The 23,834-nt window shown below is 49.1% G+C and overlaps 1 protein-coding gene across 4 annotated transcripts in view; it reads right to left on the bottom strand.

Annotated features, from left to right (window-relative positions):
• Nucleotides 1-23,834, bottom strand: part of fhod1 (formin homology 2 domain containing 1) — a 238,719-nt gene that overhangs the window by 210,003 nt on the left and 4,882 nt on the right. For all 4 annotated transcript variants that reach the window (XM_071400433.1, XM_071400435.1, XM_071400434.1 and 1 more), the window contains exon 2: nt 4,795-4,901. In XM_071400433.1, coding sequence (XP_071256534.1) covers nt 4,795-4,901 — 107 coding nt within the window. The remainder of the gene's footprint in view (nt 1-4,794; nt 4,902-23,834) is intronic.

Here is a 23,834-nt window from a genome sequence, read left to right as displayed (position 1 = left end):
TGACTGAGTCGTACGGCCCAACCATCCCAAAATCTAGATCTACAAGGAGTCATGTACCAACATCTGACCTGCTCCTAATACAACCGTCCTAAAATCTAGTTCTACAAGGAGTCATGTACCAACATCTGACCTGCTCCTACTACAACCGTCCCAAAATCTAGTTCTACAAGGAGTCATGTACCAACATCTGACCTGCTCCTAATACAACCGTCCTAAAATCTAGTTCGACAAGGAGTCATGTACCAACATCTGACCTGTAACAAAGCATTATAAGGGAGATAATGCCTGGCCTATTGAACGAGTCCTTAGGTTTATAGTATTTAGTCCTCCAGACTGGTTCTGTGTGGTAATCACACCTTCCTGTGTTCTAGAAAGGTCTTTAGTCCTCCAGACTGGTTCTGTTTAGTAATCACATTGTGTTCTAGAAAGGTCTTTAGTCCTCCAGACTGGTTCTGTGTGGTAATCACACCTTCCTGTGTTCTAGAAAGGTCTTTAGTCCTCCAGACTGGTTCTGTGTGGTAATCACACCTTCCTGTGTTCTAGAAAGGTCTTTAGTCCTCCAGACTGGTTCTGTTTAGTAATCACATTGTGTTCTAGAAAGGTCTTTAGTCCTCCAGACTGGTTCTGTGTAGTAATCACATCTGTGTTCTAGAAAGGTCTTTAGTCCTCCAGACTGGTTCTGTGTGGTAATCACATCTGTGTTCTAGAAAGGTCTTTAGTCCTCCAGACTGGTTCTGTGTAGTAATCACATCTGTGTTCTAGAAAGGTCTTTAGTCCTCCAGACTGGTTCTGTGTGGTAATCACATCTGTGTTCTAGAAAGGTCTTTAGTCCTCCAGACTGGTTCTGTGTGGTAATCACATCTGTGTTCTAGAAAGGTCTTTAGTCCTCCAGACTGGTTCTGTGTAGTAATCACATCTGTGTTCTAGAAAGGTCTTTAGTCCTCCAGACTGGTTCTGTGTGGTAATCACATCTGTGTTCTAGAAAGGTCTTTAGTCCTCCAGACTGGTTCTGTGTAGTAATCACATCTGTGTTCTAGAAAGGTCTTTAGTCCTCCAGACTGGTTCTGTGTGGTAATCACATCTGTGTTCTAGAAAGGTCTTTAGTCCTCCAGACTGGTTCTGTGTAGTAATCACATCTGTGTTCTAGAAAGGTCTTTAGTCCTCCAGACTGGTTCTGTGTGGTAATCACACCTTCCTGTCTTCTAGAAAGGTATTTAGTCCTCCAGACTGGTTCTGTGTGGTAATCACATCTGTGTTCTAGAAAGGTATTTTTCACACTTCCCCCCCAGACTCTATTTTCATCCTGTGAGTTTAAAGAGGACTAGGTTGTCATTAACACTAATGCTGCTGTCTGTTGGAACTTGACACCTTTCCACTTGAGCAACTAGCTGGTGGAGAGTGTGTGTGTGTGTGTTTGCACGTGGCCATACGTCTGTCTGCCCGCGTGTGTGTGTGTGTGTTTCTGCCCTTCGTTCTCCCTCTGCGTCTCCTCTAGTTGATTGAGATGTGAGGAGAGTGGGAAGAGATTTAGAGGGCCACTTCACAGGGACATGATGACTGACACACCGGTCTGGACATGAGCAACAGAGAGAGAGACTGAAGCACAGAACACCGTGTTCCCCAGCATCTCTCCTCACAGCACCATGAGACACAGAGCACCGTGTTACCCAGCATCTCTCCTCACAGCACCATGAGACACAGAACACCGTGTTACCCAGCATCTCTCCTCACAGCACCATGAGACACAGAACACCGTGTTACCCAGCATCTCTCCTCACAGCACCATGAGACACAGAGCACCGTGTTACCCAGCATCTCTCCTCACAGCACCATGAGACACAGAGCCCCGTGTTACCCAGCATCTCTCCTCACAGCACCATGAGACACAGAGCATCTCTCCTCACAGCTCCATGCTCTACACCAATGATTCCCAACTAGGGATACTAGGACCCCTGGGGGTACTTGGCCTATCCACAGAGAAGACTCATGAGACCATAGGCCTACAGGTAAAATACACGAGGGGTACTTCAGGGCAGAGCGAAACGCAGTTGGTGGTACAGTAACCAAAAAAGGTTGGGAACCACTGCTCTACATTTCTCAAGAATATTCTACACTTCTGAAGAATGCTCAAGAATGTCCTACACTGCTCTAGAATGTCCTACCCTGCTTTAGAATGTCCTACCCTGCTCTAGAATGTCCTACCCTGCTCTAGAATGTCCTACACGGCTCTAAAATGTTCTACCCTGCTCTAGAATGTCCTACACGGCTCTAGAATGTCCTACACGGCTCTAGAATGTCCTACACGGCTCTAGAATGTCCTACACGGCTCTAGAATGTCCTACACGGCTCTAGAATGTCCTACACGGCTCTAGAATGTCCTACACGGCTCTAGAATGTCCTACACTGCTCTAGAATGTCCTACACTGCTCTAGAATGTCCTACACTGCTCTAGAATGTTCTACACAGAGAAGGAGACTGGTGGATAGAAAGCTGGATTACACCTGAAGCACAGTAGAAAGACACCTTAATTTGGAACTGGTCCCATCATTCTGCATTTCACACCTAAAACTAACACGATGTCTTCATCAGTAAAGTTCCTCTCTTTACCCAACTCATACATGGCATCCCTCCAGTCAGTGACATTTCCTATCTCAGTAAAATGACTCACTTCATCCTGCCACATGGACAAGCCCTGTTGAACTCAGCGGGAAACTCAGCTTGGACAGAAGACAGACAGAGATACTGTAGCATTAACAACTAGGAACCATGACCCTGTCATGTTGCTGTAGAACTCATGGTTCACCCTGAAACACCCTGACTATGTCTTCATGTTGGTGTAGAACTCATGGTCCACCCTGAAACACCCTGACTGTCTTCATGTTGCTGTAGAACTCATGGTCCACCCTGAAACACCCTGACTATGTCTTCATGTTGGTGTAGAACTCATGGTCCACCCTGAAACACCCTGACTGTGTCTTCATGTTGCTGTAGAACTCATGGTTCACCCTGAAACACCCTGACTGTGTCTTCATGTTGTGTTGATGTAGAACTCATGGTTCACCCTGAAACACCCTGACTGTGTCTTCATGTTGATGTAGAACTCATGGTCCACCCTGAAACACCCTGACTGTGTCTTCATGTTGATGTAGAACTCATGGTTCACCCTGAAACACCCTGACTGTGTCTTCATGTTGGTGTAGAACTCATGGTTCACCCTGAAACACCCTGACTGTGTCTCCATGTTGATGTAGAACTCATGGTCCACCCTGAAACACCCTGACTGTGTCTTCATGTTGATGTAGAACTCATGGTTCACCCTGAAACACCCTGACTGTGTCTCCATGTTGATGTAGAACTCATGGTCCACCCTGAAACACCCTGACTGTGTCTTCATGTTGATGTAGAACTCATGGTCCACCCTGAAACACCCTGACTGTGTCTTCATGTTGGTGTAGAACTCATGGTTCACCCTGAAACACCCTGACTGTGTCTCCATGTTGTGTTACTGTAGAACTCACGGTTCACCCTGAAACACCCTGACTGTGTCTTCATGTTGATGTAGAACTCATGGTTCACCCTGAAACACCCTGTCATGTTGATGTAGAACTCATGGTTCACCCTGAAACACCCTGACTGTGTCTTCATGTTGATGTATAACTCATGGTCCACCCTGAAACACCCTGACTGTGTCTTCATGTTGTGTTGCTGTAGAACTCATGGTTCACCCTGAAACACCCTGACTGTGTCTTCATGTTGGTGTAGAACTCATGGTTCACCCTGAAACACCCTGACTGTGTCTTCATGTTGTGTTGCTGTAGAACTCATGGTCCACCCTGAAACACCCTGACTGTGTCTTCATGTTGTGTTGCTGTAGAACTCATGGTCCACCCTGAAACACCCTGACTGTGTCTTCATGTTGATGTAGAACTCATGGTTCACCCTGAAACACCCTGACTGTGTCTTCATGTTGCTGTAGAACTCATGGTTCACCCTGAAACACCCTGACTGTGTCTTCATGTTGGTGTAGAACTCATGGTTCACCCTGAAACACCCTGACTGTGTCTTCATGTTGCTGTAGAACTCATGGTTCACCCTGAAACACCCTGACTGTGTCTTCATGTTGCTGTAGAACTTATGGTCCACCCTGAAACACCCTGACTGTGTCTTCATGTTGCTGTAGAACTCATGGTTCACCCTGAAACACCCTGACTGTGTCTTCATGTTGGTGAAGAACTCATGGTTCACCCTGAAACACCCTGTCATGTTGGTATAGAACTCATGGTCCACCCTGAAACACCCTGACTGTGTCTTCATGTTGCTGTAGAACTTATGGTCCACCCTGAAACACCCTGACTGTGTCTTCATGTTGGTGTAGAACTCATGGTTCACCCTGAATGAAAGAAGTGACACAGGTTCCCCTACATGATTGTCTGAGCTGGCGTTTACGTGTGAGTGTGCGTTTACGTGTGAGTGTGTGTGGGCGTGTTTATGTACGAAAAGGAGAGGAGTGAAGGAGCTCAGTGAAGGAAAGGTAAACCAGAAGTAGGAAGGGAGAGGAGGAGAGGAGAGAAGGAGAGGAGAGAAGGTAAACCAGAAGGAGGAAGGGAGAGGAGGAGAGGTGAGAAGGAGCTCAGTGAAGGAGAGGAGAGAAGGTAAACCAGAAGGAGGAAGGGAGAGGAGGAGAGGTAAACCAGAAGGAGGAAGGGAGTGAAGGAGAGGTAAACCAGAAGGAGGAAGGGAGTGAAGGAGAGGTAAACCAGAAGGAGGAAGGGAGAGGAGGAGAGATGTCCTTACCCCACGTCGTCATAGAGCTGTTCCACATCATCTTTCTGTTCCCCCAGAGATAGGTCCAGGTCCAGGTAGTTCCCATTGGGGGCCATCTGCAGAGCACACTCCTCCAACTGGGACGGAACAAATACAGGGACAGCCATGTCAGGGGGGTGTAGTGAAATACTTACAAACAGGCATAAACACAGTATACAACAGTCAACATCAGTAAACAACAGTCAACACAGTAAACATCAGTAAACAACAGTCACAGTAAACAACAGTAAACATCAGTCAACATCAACATAAAAAAAGGAGACTTCATTTTCATCTTTTATTACTTGTTTTTTAACTTCTGATTGGTAGTTACAGTCTTGTCCCATCGCTGCAACTCCCCTACGGACTCGGGAGAGGCGAAGATCGAGAGCCGTGTGTCCTCTGAAACACGACCCAGTCAAGCCGCACTGCTTCTTGACACAATGCCTGCTTTAACCCGGAAGCCAGCCGCACCAACGTGTCGGAGGAAACACGGTACACCTGGCGACCGTGTCAGCGTGCACTGCGCCCGACCCGCCGCAGGAGTCGCTAGTGAGCAACGGGAGACATCCCTGTCAGTCACACCCTCCCCTAACCCGGACAACGCTGAGCCAATTGTGCACCGCCCGGTAGGTATCCCGGTCGCGGCCGGCTGCGACAGAGCCTGGACTCGAACCCAGAATCTCTAGTGGCGCAGCTAGCACTGTGATGCAGTGCCTTAGACCACTGTGATGCAGTGCCTTAGACCACTGCGCCACTCGGGAAGGCATTTTTAAAAATATCTTAACATTGGTATCATTGTTCTAATATAGAAAAGAGTCCGTCTTCCATCTAATTCAGAGGTTAGAATAAATACTCCCTATTTCTAGCATTGGATGATGTCATCAGCTTGATTACACAGGCGTTGTTGCTGAGCAACACACTCATCTCGTTGTTCTAACGAGTCAGGATACAACACCCCTTCACTTTCTATGGAATATACAGGCTACCTGCTTTCTACAGACTGTGGGAAAAATCAGGCCTTCGTGGTCAAATTGCTGCATAGAAACCACTACTAAAGGACACCAATAAGAAGAAGAGACTTGCTTGGGTCAAGAAACAGGAGCAATGGACATTGGACCCCTCAGGAGACTGAAAAGATTTGGCATGGGTCCCCAGATCCTCAAAAAGGTTCTACAGTTGCACCATCGAGAGCATCCTGACCGGTTGCATCACCGCCTGGTATGGCAACTGCTCGGCATCTGACCGTAAGGTGCTACAGAGGGTAGTGCGTTCAGCCCAGTACATCACTGGGGCCAAGCTTCCTGCCATCCAGGACCTATACAATAGGCGTTGTCAGAGGAAAGCCCATAAAATTGTCAGAGACTCCAGTCACCCAAGTCAGACTGTTCTCTCTGCTACCGCACGGCAAGCGCCAAGTCTAGGACCAAAAGGCTCCTCAACAGCTTCTACCACCAAGCCATTAGACTGCTGAACAATTCATAAAAATCTCCACCGGACAATTTACATTGACCCCCCCTTGTACACTGCTGCTACTCGCTGTTTGTTTGTTACCTATGCATAGTTACTTCGCCCCCACCTCCATGTACAGATTACCTCAACTAGCCTGTACCCCTGCACCCTGACTCGGTACCGTAATACCCTGTATATAGCCTCGTTATTGTTATTCTTATTGTGTTACTTTTAATTTTAGCCTACTTGGTAAATATTTTCTTCTTCTTGAACTGCACTGTGGTTAAGGGCTTGTAAGTAAGCATTTCACAGTGAAGTCTACATTTGTTTTATTCGGCGCATGTGGCAAATAAAGTTTGATTTGATTTGATTAGACCGGTAGAAATCTGTGCTTTGGTCTGATGAGTCCAAATTTGCAATTTTTGGTTCCAAACGCCGTGTCTTTGTGAGACCAAGCTTCCTGCCATCCAGGACCTATACAATAGGCGTTGTCAGAGGAAAGCCCATAAAATTGTCAGAGACTCCAGTCACCCAAGTTATAGACTGTTTTCTCTGCTACCGCATGGTAAGCGGTACCGGAGCGCCAAGTCTAGGACCAAAAGGCTCCTCAACAGCTTCTACCCCCAAGCCATTAGACTGCTGAACAATTCATAAAAATCTCCACCGGACAATTTATATTGACACCAACAAGTGCTCAGCATATGTGGGAACTCCATCAAGACTGTTGGAAAAACATTCCAGGTGAAGCTGGTTAAGAGAATGCCAAGAGTGTGCAATGGCAAACGGTAGATACTTTGAAAAATCTCAAATCTCAAATATATTTTGATTTGTTTAACACTTTTTTGGTTACTACATGATTCCATATGTGTTATGTCATAGTTTTGATGTCTTCACTATTATTCTACAATGTAGAAAATAGTGAAAACAAAGAAAAACCCTTGAATGAGCAGGTGTGTCCAAACTTTTGACAGGTACAGTAGGTTACATACTTTCCACAGACATGATCACATTAAAGTATGCAGCCTAACAGCCTCCACAACCTTTAAATACCAACCAATCCAGATCGTCTTGACAGAATGACAACAATGCCAACCAAGGGAAGAAAAAAAAAAATCAAGAATACCACAATTAACCAGGTATCCAAACACTGCAGAGGGAACTGAGCTCCAGTAAGCACCATGTATGAGGGGGGAGGAAGCTAGCCTGGGTCTGTTTCTGCTCTCTCAACTCCTTCAGCTTGAGGAGGGAGGAAGCTAGGCTGGGTCTGTTTCTGCTCTCTCAACTCCTTCAGCTTGAGGAGGGAGGAAGCTAGCCTGGGTTTGTTAAGTATTCCGACCCCTTCATTTTTTCCACATTGTTATGTTACAGCCTTATTCTAAAAATGATTAAATCGTTTCCCCCCTCAATCTATACACAATACCCCATATTGACATCACAATACCCCCCAATGACATCACAATACCCCCTAATGACATCACAACACCCCCTAATGACATCACAATACCCCCTAATGACATCACAATACCCCCTAATGACATCACAATACCCCCTAATGACATCACAATACCCCCTAATGACATCACAATACCCCCTAATGACATCACAATACCCCCTAATGACATCACAATACCCCCTAATGACATCACAATACGCCCTAATGACAAAGCCAAAATACCTTTAGAAAGTTGTGCTAATTTACTAAAAATAAAAAGCATCACATTTAAATATTCAGACCCTTTAGTCAGTACTTTGTTGAAGCACCTTTGGCAGCGATTACAGCCTCGAGTCTTCTTGGGTATGATGCTACAAGCTTGGCACACCTGCGAATGGGGGAGTTTCTCCCATTCTTCTCAGCTGATCCTCTCAAGCTCTGTCAGGTTGGATGAGGAGCATCGCTGCACAGCTATTTTCAGGTCTCTTCAGAGATGTTCGATCGGGTTCAAGTCTTATTATTATACCTTTATTTACATAAGTATTCAGAACCTTTGTTATGAGACTCTAAATTGAGGTCAGGTGCATGCTGTTTCCATTGATCATCCTTGAGATGTTTCTACAACTTGATTGGAGTCCACCTGTGCTAAATTCAATTGATTGGACATGATTTGGAAAGGCACACACCTGTCTATATAAGGTTGACACAGTTGACAGTGCATGTCAGAGATAAAACCAAGCCATGAGGTCGAAGGAATTGTCCGTAGAGCTCCGAGACAGGATTGTGTCGAGGCACAGATCTGGGGAAGGGTACCAACACATTTCTGCAGGAAGCCACTCCTCAGTAAAATGCCCATGACAGCCCACTTGGAATTTGCCAAAAGGCACCTAAAGGACTCTCAGACCATGAGAAACAAGATTCTCTGGTCTGATGAAACCAAGATTGAACTCTTTGGCCTGAATGCCAAGTGTCAAGTCTGGAGGAAACCTGGCACCATCCCTACAGTGAAGCATGGTGGTGGCAGCATCATACTGTGGGGATGTTTTTCAGCGGCAGGGACTGGGAGACTAGTCAGGATCGAGGGAAAGATGAACGGAGCAAAGTACAGAGAGATCCTTGATGAAAACCTGCTCCAGAACGTTCAGGACCTCAGACGGGGGTCAAAGGTTCACTTTCCAACAGGACAACGACCCTAAACGCAAAGCCAAGACAACGCAGGAGTGGCTTCGGGACAAATCTCTGAATGTGCTTGAGTGGCCCATCCAGATCCCGGACTCATTGTACCTAAACTGTATGTGTAAACATGTATACGCAGGGCCCAGCTGTTAAAGAGACCTTGGTCTCAGTCTGTGTTCCTTGTTGAAATAAGGCATCTGTTGTTTTTTAAAAACATTTGCAAAAATGTATACAAAACGTTTTTGCTTTGTCATTATGGGGTATTGTGATGTCATTATGGGGTATTGTGATGTCATTATGGGGTATTGTGATGTCATTATGGGGTATTGTGTGTAGATTGATGAGCTAAAATGTGTATTTAATCCATGTTAGAATAAGGCTGTAATGTAACAAAATGTGGAAGAAGGGAAGGAGTCTGAATACCGGTACATACAGGGCTGGTACCAGACTGGTACATATAGGGCTGCTACCAGACTGGTACATATAGGGCTGCTACCAGACTGGTGCATATAGGGCTGGTACCAGACTGGTACATATAGGGCTGGTACCAGACTGGTGCATATAGGGCTGGTACCAGACCGGTACATATAGGGCTGGTACCAGACTGGTACATATAGGGCTGGTACCAGACTGGTACATATAGGGCTGGTACCAGACTGGTACATATAGGGCTGCTACCAGACCGGTACATATAGGGCTGCTACCAGACCGGTACATATAGGGCTGGTACCAGACCGGTACATATAGGGCTGCTACCAGACTGGTGCATATAGGGCTGGTACATATAGGGCTGGTACCAGACTGGTACATATAGGGCTGGGACCAGACTGGTACATATAGGGCTGGTACATATAGGGCTGCTACCAGACTGGTACATATAGGGCTGGTCCATACAGGGCTGCTACCAGACTGGTACATATAGGGCTGGTATCAGACCGGTACATATAGGGCTGGTACCAGACTGGTACATATAGGGCTGGTACCAGACTGGTCCATACAGAGCTGGTACCAGACCGGTACATATAGGGCTGGTACCAGACTGGTACATATAGGGCTGGTACATATAGGGCTGGTACATATAGGGCTGCTACCAGACTGGTACATATAGGGCTGGTACATATAGGGCTGGTACCAGACTGGTACATATAGGGCTGGTACATATAGGGCTGGTACCAGACCGGTACATATAGGGCTGCTACCAGACCGGTACATATAGGGCTGCTACCAGACCGGTACATATAGGGCTGCTACCAGACCGGTACATATAGGGCTGGTACATATAGGGCTGGTACCAGACTGGTACATATAGGGCTGCTACCAGACCGGTACATATAGGGCTGCTACCAGACCGGTACATATAGGGCTGCTACCAGACCGGTACATATAGGGCTGGTACATATAGGGCTGCTACCAGACTGGTACATATAGGGCTGGTACATATAGGGCTGGTACATATAGGGCTGGTACCAGACTGGTACATATAGGGCTGGTACATATAGGGCTGCTACCAGACTGGTACATATAGGGCTGCTACCAGACTGGTGCATATAGGGCTGGTACCAGACTGGTACATATAGGGCTGGTACCAGACTGGTACATATTGGGCTGGTACCAGACCGGTGCATATAGGGCTGGTACCAGACTGGTACATATAGGGCTGGTACCAGACCGGTGCATATAGGGCTGGTACCAGACCGGTGCATATAGGGCTGGTACCAGACTGGTACATATAGGGCTGGTACCAGACTGGTGCATATAGGGCTGCTACCAGACTGGTGCATATAGGGCTGCTACCAGACTGGTACATATAGGGCTGCTACCAGACCGGTACATATAGGGCTGCTACCAGACTGGTGCATATAGGGCTGGTACCAGACTGGTGCATATAGGGCTGCTACCAGACTGGTGCATATAGGGCTGCTACCAGACTGGTGCATATAGGGCTGCTACCAGACTGGTGCATATAGGGCTGCTACCAGACTGGTGCATATAGGGCTGCTACCAGACTGGTACATATAGGGCTGGTACCAGACTGGTGCATATAGGGCTGGTACCAGACTGGTACATATAGGGCTGGTACCAGACTGGTACATATAGGGCTGGTACCAGACTGGTACATATAGGGCTGCTACCAGACCGGTGCATATAGGGCTGGTACCAGACTGGTACATATAGGGCTGCTACCAGACTGGTACATATAGGGCTGGTACCAGACTGGTACATATAGGGCTGGTACCAGACTGGTGCATATAGGGCTGGTACATATAGGGCTGGTACATATAGGGCTGGTACCAGACCGGTACATATAGGGCTGGTACATATAGGGCTGCTACCAGACCGGTACATATAGGGCTGGTACCAGACTGGTACATATAGGGCTGGTACCAGACTGGTACATATAGGGCTGGTACCAGACTGGTACATATAGGGCTGGTACCAGACTGGTACATATAGGGCTGCTACCAGACCGGTACATATAGGGCTGGTACCAGACTGGTACATATAGGGCTGGTACCAGACTGGTGCATATAGGGCTGGTACCAGACTGGTACATATATGGCTGCTACCAGACTGGTACATATAGGGCTGCTACCAGACCGGTACATATAGGGCTGCTACCAGACCGGTCCATACAGGGCTGGTACATATAGGGCTGGTACATATAGGGCTGGTACCAGACTGGTACATATAGGGCTGGTGCATATAGGGCTGGTACCAGACTGGTACATATAGGGCTGCTACCAGACCGGTCCATACAGGGCTGGTACATATAGGGCTGGTACCAAACTGGTACATATAGGGCTGGTACCAGACTGGTACATATAGGGCTGGTGCATATAGGGCTGGTACCAGACCGGTACATATAGGGCTGGTACCAGACTGGTGCATATAGGGCTGGTACCAGACTGGTGCATATAAGGCTGGTACCAGACTGGTACATATAGGGCTGGTACCAGACTGGTGCATATAGTGCTGGTACCAGACTGGTACATATAGGGCTGGTACCAGACTGGTGCATATAGGGCTGCTACCAGACCGGTACATATAGGGCTGGTACCAGACTGGTGCATATAAGGCTGGTACCAGACTGGTACATATAGGGCTGGTACCAGACTGGTGCATATAGTGCTGGTACCAGACTGGTACATATAGGGCTGCTACCAGACTGGTGCATATAGGGCTGGTACCAGACTGGTGCATATAGGGCTGCTACCAGACTGGTGCATATAGGGCTGGTACCAGACTGGTGCATATAGGGCTGGTACCAGACTGGTACATATAGGGCTGGTACCAGACTGGTACATATAGGACTGGTATGAGACCGGTACATATAGGGCTGGTACCAGACTGGTGCATATAGGGCTGGTACATATAGGGCTGGTACCAGACTGGTACATACAGGGCTGGTATGAGACCGGTACATATAGGGCTGGTATCAGACTGGTACATATAGGGCTGGTACCAGACTGGTACATATAGGGCTGGTATCAGACTGGTGCATATAGGGCTGGTACCAGACCGGTACATATAGGGCTGGTATCAGACTGGTGCATATAGGGCTGGTATCAGACTGGTGCATATAGGGCTGGTACCAGACCGGTACATATAGGGCTGGTACCAGACTGGTACATATAGGACTGGTATGAGACCGGTACATATAGGGCTGGTACCAGACTGGTGCATATAGGGCTGGTACATATAGGGCTGGTACCAGACTGGTACATATAGGGCTGGTATGAGACCGGTACATATAGGGCTGGTACCAGACTGGTACATATAGGGCTGGTATCAGACTGGTGCATATAGGGCTGGTACCAGACCGGTACATATAGGGCTGGTATCAGACTGGTGCATATAGGGCTGGTATCAGACTGGTGCATATAGGGCTGGTACCAGACTGGTACATATAGGGCTGGTACCAGACCGGTACATATAGGGCTGGTATCAGACTGGTACATATAGGGCTGCTACCAGACCGGTACATATAGGGCTGGTACCAGACTGGTACATATAGGGCTGGTACCAGACTGGTACATATAGGGCTGCTACCAGACTGGTGCATATAGGGCTGCTACCAGACTGGTGCATATAGGGCTGGTATCAAAACTGTACATATAGGGCTGCTACCAGACTGGTACATATAGGGCTGCTACCAGACTGGTACATATAGGGCTGGTACCAGACTGGTACATATAGGGCTGGTACCAGACTGGTGCATATAGGGCTGGTACATATAGGGCTGGTACATATAGGGCTGCTACCAGACCGGTACATATAGGGCTGGTACATATAGGGCTGCTACCAGACCGGTACATATAGGGCTGGTACCAGACTGGTACATATAGGGCTGGTACCAGACTGGTACATATAGGGCTGGTACCAGACTGGTACATATAGGGCTGCTACCAGACTGGTACATATAGGGCTGCTACCAGACCGGTACATATAGGGCTGGTACCAGACTGGTACATATAGGGCTGGTACCAGACTGGTGCATATAGGGCTGGTACCAGACTGGTACATATAGGGCTGCTACCAGACTGGTACATATAGGGCTGCTACCAGACCGGTACATATAGGGCTGCTACCAGACCGGTCCATACAGGGCTGGTACATATAGGGCTGGTACATATAGGGCTGGTACCAGACTGGTACATATAGGGCTGGTGCATATAGGGCTGGTACCAGACTGGTACATATAGGGCTGCTACCAGACCGGTCCATACAGGGCTGGTACATATAGGGCTGGTACCAGACTGGTACATATAGGGCTGGTACCAGACTGGTACATATAGGGCTGCTACCAGACCGGTCCATACAGGGCTGGTACATATAGGGCTGGTACCAGACTGGTACATATAGGGCTGGTACCAGACTGGTACATATAGGGCTGGTGCATATAGGGCTGGTACCAGACCGGTACATATAGGGCTGGTACCAGACTGGTACATATAGGGCTGCTACCAGACCGGTACATATAGTGCTGGTACCAGACTGGTACATATAGGGCTGGTACATATAGGGCTGCTACCAGACCGGTACATATAGGGCTGGTACCAGACTGGTGCATATAGGGCTGGTACCAGACTGGTGCATATAGGGCTGGTACCAGACCGGTCCATATAGGGCTGGTACCAGACTGGTACATATAGGGCTGGTACCAGACTGGTACATATAGGGCTGGTACCAGACCGGTACCTATAGGGCTGGTACCAGACTGGTACATATAGGGCTGCTACCAGACTGGTACATATAGGGCTGGTACATACAGGGCTGCTACCAGACTGGTACATATAGGGCTGGTACATATAGGGCTGGTACCAGACTGGTGCATATAGGGCTGCTACCAGACTGCTACATATAGGGCTGGTACATACAGGGCTGCTACCAGACTGGTACATATAGGGCTGCTACCAGACTGGTACATATAGGGCTGCTACCAGACTGGTGCATATAGGGCTGCTACCAGACTGGTACATATAGGGCTGGTACCGGACTGGTACATATAGGGCTGGTACATATAGGGCTGGTACCAGACCGGTGCATATAGGGCTGGTACCAGACTGGTACATACAGGGCTGCTACCAGACTGGTACATATAGGGCTGGTACATATAGGGCTGGTACCAGACTGGTGCATATAGGGCTGCTACCAGACTGCTACATATAGGGCTGGTACATACAGGGCTGCTACCAGACTGGTACATATAGGGCTGCTACCAGACTGGTACATATAGGGCTGCTACCAGACTGGTGCATATAGGGCTGCTACCAGACTGGTACATATAGGGCTGGTACCAGACTGGTACATATAGGGCTGGTACATATAGGGCTGGTACCAGACCGGTGCATATAGGGCTGGTACCAGACTGGTACATATAGGGCTGGTACCAGACTGGTACATATAGGGCTGGTACCAGACTGGTACATATAGGGCTGGTACCAGACCGGTACATATAGGGCTGGTACCAGACTGGTCCATATAGGGCTGGTACCAGACTGGTCCATATAGGGCTGGTACCAGACTGGTACATACAGGGCTGGTACCAGACTGGTACATATAGGGCTGCTACCAGACTGGTACATATAGGTCTGGTACATATAGGGCTGCTACCAGACTGGTACATATAGGGCTGGTACATATAGGGCTGGTATCAGACCGGTACATATAGGGCTGGTACCAGACTGGTACATATAGGGCTGGTACCAGACTGGTACATATAGGGCTGGTACATATAGGGCTGGTATCAGACCGGTACATATAGGGCTGGTACCAGACTGGTACATATAGGGCTGCTACCAGACTGGTACATATAGGTCTGGTACATATAGGGCTGCTACCAGACTGGTACATATAGGGCTGGTACATATAGGGCTGGTATCAGACCGGTACATATAGGGCTGCTACCAGACTGGTACATATAGGGCTGCTACCAGACTGGTACATATAGGGCTGGTACCAGACTGGTACATATAGGGCTGGTACCAGACTGGTACATATAGGGCTGGTACCAGACTGGTCCATATAGGGCTGGTACCAGACTGGTCCATATAGGGCTGGTACCAGACTGGTCCATATAGGGCTGGTACCAGACTGGTCCATATAGGGCTGGTACCAGACTGGTCCATATAGGGCTGGTACCAGACTGGTACATATAGGGCTGGTACCAGACCGGTACATATAGGGCTGGTACCAGACTGGTCCATATAGGGCTGGTACCAGACTGGTCCATATAGGGCTGGTACCAGACTGGTCCATACAGGGCTGGTACCAGACTGGTACATATAGGGCTGCTACCAGACTGGTACATATAGGGCTGGTACATATAGGGCTGCTACCAGACTGGTACATATAGGGCTGGTACATATAGGGCTGGTATCAGACCGGTACATATAGGGCTGGTACCAGACTGGTACATATAGGGCTGCTACCAGACTGGTACATATAGGGCTGCTACCAGACTGGTCCATATAGGGCTGGTACCAGACTGGTCCATATAGGGCTGGTACCAGACTGGTCCATATAGGGCTGGTACCAGACTGGTCCATATAGGGCTGGTACCAGACTGGTCCATATAGGGCTGGTACCAGACTGGTACATATAGGGCTGGTACCAGACTGGTACATATAGGGCTGGTACATATAGGGCTGGTACCAGACTGGTACATATAGGGCTGGTACCAGACTGGTACATATAGGGCTGGTACCAGACTGGTACATATAGGGCTGGTACCAGACTGGTACATATAGGGCTGGTACATATAGGGCTGCTACCAGACTGGTACATATAGGGCTGGTACCAGACTGGTACATATAGGGCTGGTACCAGACTGGTACATATAGGGCTGCTACCAGACTGGTACATATAGGGCTGGTACCAGACTGGTACATATAGGGCTGGTACCAGACCGGTACATATAGGGCTGGTACCAGACTGGTCCATATAGGGCTGGTACCAGACTGGTCCATATAGAGCTGGTACCAGACTGGTACATACAGGGCTGGTACCAGACTGGTACATATAGGGCTGCTACCAGACTGGTACATATAGGGCTGGTACATATAGGGCTGCTACCAGACTGGTACATATAGGGCTGGTACATATAGGGCTGCTACCAGACTGGTACATATAGGGCTGGTACATACAGGGCTGCTACCAGACTGGTACATATAGGGCTGGTACATATAGGGCTGGTACCAGACTGGTGCATATAGGGCTGCTACCAGACTGCTACATATAGGGCTGGTACATACAGGGCTGCTACCAGACTGGTACATATAGGGCTGCTACCAGACTGGTACATATAGGGCTGCTACCAGACTGGTGCATATAGGGCTGCTACCAGACTGGTACATATAGGGCTGGTACCAGACTGGTACATATAGGGCTGGTACATATAGGGCTGGTACCAGACCGGTGCATATAGGGCTGGTACCAGACTGGTACATACAGGGCTGCTACCAGACTGGTACATATAGGGCTGGTACATATAGGGCTGGTACCAGACTGGTGCATATAGGGCTGCTACCAGACTGCTACATATAGGGCTGGTACATACAGGGCTGCTACCAGACTGGTACATATAGGGCTGCTACCAGACTGGTACATATAGGGCTGGTACCAGACTGGTACATATAGGGCTGGTACCAGACCGGTACATATAGGGCTGGTACCAGACTGGTCCATATAGGGCTGGTACCAGACTGGTCCATATAGAGCTGGTACCAGACTGGTACATACAGGGCTGGTACCAGACTGGTACATATAGGGCTGCTACCAGACTGGTACATATAGGGCTGGTACATATAGGGCTGCTACCAGACTGGTACATATAGGGCTGGTACATATAGGGCTGCTACCAGACTGGTACATATAGGCTGGTACATACAGGGCTGCTACCAGACTGGTACATATAGGGCTGGTACATATAGGGCTGGTACCAGACTGGTGCATATAGGGCTGCTACCAGACTGCTACATATAGGGCTGGTACATACAGGGCTGCTACCAGACTGGTACATATAGGGCTGCTACCAGACTGGTACATATAGGGCTGCTACCAGACTGGTGCATATAGGGCTGCTACCAGACTGGTACATATAGGGCTGGTACCAGACTGGTACATATAGGGCTGGTACATATAGGGCTGGTACCAGACCGGTGCATATAGGGCTGGTACCAGACTGGTACATACAGGGCTGCTACCAGACTGGTACATATAGGGCTGGTACATATAGGGCTGGTACCAGACTGGTGCATATAGGGCTGCTACCAGACTGCTACATATAGGGCTGGTACATACAGGGCTGCTACCAGACTGGTACATATAGGGCTGCTACCAGACTGGTACATATAGGGCTGCTACCAGACTGGTGCATATAGGGCTGCTACCAGACTGGTACATATAGGGCTGGTACCAGACTGGTACATATAGGGCTGGTACATATAGGGCTGGTACCAGACCGGTGCATATAGGGCTGGTACCAGACTGGTACATATAGGGCTGGTACCAGACTGGTACATATAGGGCTGGTACCAGACTGGTACATATAGGGCTGGTACCAGACCGGTCCATATAGGGCTGGTACCAGACTGGTCCATATAGGGCTGGTACCAGACTGGTCCATATAGGGCTGGTACCAGACTGGTACATACAGGGCTGGTACCAGACTGGTACATATAGGGCTGCTACCAGACTGGTACATATAGGTCTGGTACATATAGGGCTGCTACCAGACTGGTACATATAGGGCTGGTACATATAGGGCTGGTATCAGACCGGTACATATAGGGCTGGTACCAGACTGGTACATATAGGGCTGCTACCAGACTGGTACATATAGGGCTGCTACCAGACTGGTACATATAGGGCTGGTACCAGACTGGTACATATAGGGCTGGTACCAGACTGGTACATATAGGGCTGGTACCAGACTGGTCCATATAGGGCTGGTACCAGACTGGTCCATATAGGGCTGGTACCAGACTGGTCCATATAGGGCTGGTACCAGACTGGTCCATATAGGGCTGGTACCAGACTGGTCCATATAGGGCTGGTACCAGACCGGTACATATAGGGCTGGTACCAGACTGGTCCATATAGGGCTGGTACCAGACTGGTCCATATAGGGCTGGTACCAGACTGGTCCATACAGGGCTGGTACCAGACTGGTACATATAGGGCTGCTACCAGACTGGTACATATAGGGCTGGTACATATAGGGCTGCTACCAGACTGGTACATATAGGGCTGGTACATATAGGGCTGGTATCAGACCGGTACATATAGGGCTGGTACCAGACTGGTACATATAGGGCTGCTACCAGACTGGTACATATAGGGCTGCTACCAGACTGGTCCATATAGGGCTGGTACCAGACTGGTCCATATAGGGCTGGTACCAGACTGGTCCATATAGGGCTGGTACCAGACTGGTCCATATAGGGCTGGTACCAGACTGGTACATATAGGGCTGGTACCAGACTGGTACATATAGGGCTGGTACCAGACTGGTACATATAGGGCTGGTACATATAGGGCTGGTACCAGACTGGTACATATAGGGCTGGTACCAGACTGGTACATATAGGGCTGGTACCAGACTGGTACATATAGGGCTGGTACCAGACTGGTACATATAGGGCTGGTACATATAGGGCTGCTACCAGACTGGTACATATAGGGCTGGTACCAGACTGGTACATATAGGGCTGGTACCAGACTGGTACATATAGGGCTGCTACCAGACTGGTACATATAGGGCTGGTACCAGACTGGTACATATAGGGCTGGTACCAGACCGGTACATATAGGGCTGGTACCAGACTGGTCCATATAGGGCTGGTACCAGACTGGTCCATATAGAGCTGGTACCAGACTGGTACATACAGGGCTGGTACCAGACTGGTACATATAGGGCTGCTACCAGACTGGTACATATAGGGCTGGTACATATAGGGCTGCTACCAGACTGGTACATATAGGGCTGGTACATATAGGGCTGCTACCAGACTGGTACATATAGGGCTGGTACATATAGGGCTGGTACCAGACTGGTACATATAGGGCTGCTACCAGACTGGTACATATAAGGCTGCTACCAGACTGGTACATATAGGGCTGCTACCAGATTGGTACATATAGGGCTGGTACCAGACTGGTCCATATAGGGCTGGTACCAGACTGGTACATATAGGGCTGGTACCAGACTGGTACATATAGGGCTGGTACCAGACTGGTACATATAGGGCTGGTACCAGACTGGTACATATAGGGCTGGTACCAGACTGGTACATATAGGGCTGGTACCAGACTGGTACATATAGGGCTGGTACATATAGGGCTGCTACCAGACTGGTACATATAGGGCTGGTACCAGACTGGTACATATAGGGCTGGTACCAGACTGGTACATATAGGGCTGCTACCAGACTGGTACATATAGGGCTGGTACCAGACTGGTACATATAGGGCTGGTACCAGACCGGTACATATAGGACTGGGACCAGACTGGTACATACAGGGCTGGTACATATAGGGCTGGTACCAGACTGGTACATATAGGGCTGGTACCAGACTGGTGCATATAGGGCTGCTACCAGACCGGTCCATACAGGGCTGGTACATATAGGGCTGGTACATATAGGGCTGGTACCAGACTGGTACATATAGGGCTGGTGCATATAGGGCTGGTACCAGACTGGTACATATAGGGCTGCTACCAGACCGGTCCATACAGGGCTGGTACATATAGGGCTGGTACATATAGGGCTGGTACCAGACTGGTACATATAGGGCTGGTGCATATAGGGCTGGTACCAGACTGGTACATATAGGGCTGCTACCAGACCGGTCCATACAGGGCTGGTACATATAGGGCTGGTACCAGACTGGTACATATAGGGCTGGTACCAGACTGGTACATATAGGGCTGCTACCAGACCGGTCCATACAGGGCTGGTACATATAGGGCTGGTACCAGACTGGTACATATAGGGCTGGTACCAGACTGGTACATATAGGGCTGGTGCATATAGGGCTGGTACCAGACCGGTACATATAGGGCTGGTACCAGACTGGTACATATAGGGCTGCTACCAGACCGGTACATATAGTGCTGGTACCAGACTGGTACATATAGGGCTGGTACATATAGGGCTGGTACCAGACCGGTACATATAGGGCTGGTACATATAGGGCTGCTACCAGACCGGTACATATAGGGCTGGTACCAGACTGGTGCATATAGGGCTGGTACCAGACTGGTGCATATAGGGCTGGTACCAGACCGGTCCATATAGGGCTGGTACCAGACTGGTACATATAGGGCTGGTACCAGACTGGTACATATAGGGCTGGTACCAGACCGGTACCTATAGGGCTGGTACCAGACTGGTACATATAGGGCTGCTACCAGACTGGTACATATAGGGCTGGTACATACAGGGCTGCTACCAGACTGGTACATATAGGGCTGGTACATATAGGGCTGGTACCAGACTGGTGCATATAGGGCTGCTACCAGACTGCTACATATAGGGCTGGTACATACAGGGCTGCTACCAGACTGGTACATATAGGGCTGCTACCAGACTGGTACATATAGGGCTGCTACAAGACTGGTGCATATAGGGCTGCTACCAGACTGGTACATATAGGGCTGGTACCAGACTGGTACATATAGGGCTGGTACCAGACCGGTGCATATAGGGCTGGTACCAGACTGGTACATATAGGGCTGGTACCAGACTGGTACATATAGGGCTGGTACCAGACTGGTACATATAGGGCTGGTACCAGACCGGTACATATAGGGCTGGTACCAGACTGGTCCATATAGGGCTGGTACCAGACTGGTCCATATAGGGCTGGTACCAGACTGGTACATACAGGGCTGGTACCAGACTGGTACATATAGGGCTGCTACCAGACTGGTACATATAGGTCTGGTACATATAGGGCTGCTACCAGACTGGTACATATAGGGCTGGTACATATAGGGCTGGTATCAGACCGGTACATATAGGGCTGGTACCAGACTGGTACATATAGGGCTGCTACCAGACTGGTACATATAGGGCTGCTACCAGACTGGTACATATAGGGCTGGTACCAGACTGGTACATATAGGGCTGGTACCAGACTGGTACATATAGGGCTGGTACCAGACTGGTCCATATAGGGCTGGTACCAGACTGGTCCATATAGGGCTGGTACCAGACTGGTCCATATAGGGCTGGTACCAGACTGGTCCATATAGGGCTGGTACCAGACTGGTCCATATAGGGCTGGTACCAGACTGGTACATATAGGGCTGGTACCAGACCGGTACATATAGGGCTGGTACCAGACTGGTCCATATAGGGCTGGTACCAGACTGGTCCATATAGGGCTGGTACCAGACTGGTCCATACAGGGCTGGTACCAGACTGGTACATATAGGGCTGCTACCAGACTGGTACATATAGGGCTGGTACATATAGGGCTGCTACCAGACTGGTACATATAGGGCTGCTACCAGACTGGTCCATATAGGGCTGGTACCAGACTGGTCCATATAGGGCTGGTACCAGACTGGTCCATATAGGGCTGGTACCAGACTGGTCCATATAGGGCTGGTACCAGACTGGTCCATATAGGGCTGGTACCAGACTGGTACATATAGGGCTGGTACCAGACTGGTACATATAGGGCTGGTACATATAGGGCTGGTACCAGACTGGTACATATAGGGCTGGTACCAGACTGGTACATATAGGGCTGGTACCAGACTGGTACATATAGGGCTGGTACCAGACTGGTACATATAGGGCTGGTACATATAGGGCTGCTACCAGACTGGTACATATAGGGCTGGTACCAGACTGGTACATATAGGGCTGGTACCAGACTGGTACATATAGGGCTGCTACCAGACTGGTACATATAGGGCTGGTACCAGACTGGTACATATAGGGCTGGTACCAGACCGGTACATATAGGGCTGGTACCAGACTGGTCCATATAGGGCTGGTACCAGACTGGTCCATATAGAGCTGGTACCAGACTGGTACATACAGGGCTGGTACCAGACTGGTACATATAGGGCTGCTACCAGACTGGTACATATAGGGCTGGTACATATAGGGCTGCTACCAGACTGGTACATATAGGGCTGGTACATATAGGGCTGCTACCAGACTGGTACATATAGGGCTGGTACATATAGGGCTGGTACCAGACTGGTACATATAGGGCTGCTACCAGACTGGTACATATAGGGCTGCTACCAGACTGGTACATATAGGGCTGCTACCAGATTGGTACATATAGGGCTGGTACCAGACTGGTCCATATAGGGCTGGTACCAGACTGGTACATATAGGGCTGGTACCAGACTGGTACATATAGGGCTGGTACCAGACTGGTACATATAGGTCTGGTACATATAGGGCTGGTACCAGACTGGTACATATAGGGCTGGTACCAGACTGGTACATATAGGGCTGGTACCAGACTGGTACATATAGGGCTGGTACCAGACTGGTACATATAGGGCTGGTACATATAGGGCTGCTACCAGACTGGTACATATAGGGCTGGTACCAGACTGGTACATATAGGGCTGGTACCAGACTGGTACATATAGGGCTGCTACCAGACTGGTACATATAGGGCTGGTACCAGACTGGTACATATAGGGCTGGTACCAGACTGGTACATATAGGGCTGGTACCAGACCGGTACATATAGGACTGGGACCAGACTGGTACATACAGGGCTGGTACATATAGGGCTGGTACCAGACTGGTACATATAGGGCTGGTACCAGACTGGTGCATATAGGGCTGGTACATATAGGGCTGGTACCAGACTGGTACATATAGGGCTGGGACCAGACTGGTACATATAGGGCTGGTACATATAGGGCTGCTACCAGACTGGTACATATAGGGCTGGTCCATACAGGGCTGCTACCAGACTGGTACATATAGGGCTGGTATCAGACCGGTACATATAGGGCTGGTACCAGACTGGTACATATAGGGCTGGTACCAGACTGGTCCATACAGAGCTGGTACCAGACCGGTACATATAGGGCTGGTACCAGACTGGTACATATAGGGCTGGTACATATAGGGCTGGTACCAGACTGGTACATATAGGGCTGGTACATATAGGGCTGGTACCAGACTGGTACATATAGGGCTGGTACCAGACTGGTGCATATAGGGCTGGTACATATAGGGCTGGTACCAGACTGGTACATATAGGGCTGGTACCAGACTGGTCCATACAGAGCTGGTACCAGACCGGTACATATAGGGCTGGTACCAGACTGGTACATATAGGGCTGGTACATATAGGGCTGGTACCAGACTGGTACATATAGGGCTGCTACCAGACTGGTACATATAGGGCTGCTACCAGACTGGTACATATAGGGCTGCTACCAGATTGGTACATATAGGGCTGGTACCAGACTGGTCCA

The sequence above is a fragment of the Salvelinus alpinus genome, chromosome 5 (assembly GCF_045679555.1).
Source record: "Salvelinus alpinus chromosome 5, SLU_Salpinus.1, whole genome shotgun sequence".
Taxonomy (NCBI): Eukaryota; Metazoa; Chordata; class Actinopteri; order Salmoniformes; family Salmonidae; genus Salvelinus; species Salvelinus alpinus.
This window is presented reverse-complemented; position numbering and strand designations above follow the sequence as displayed.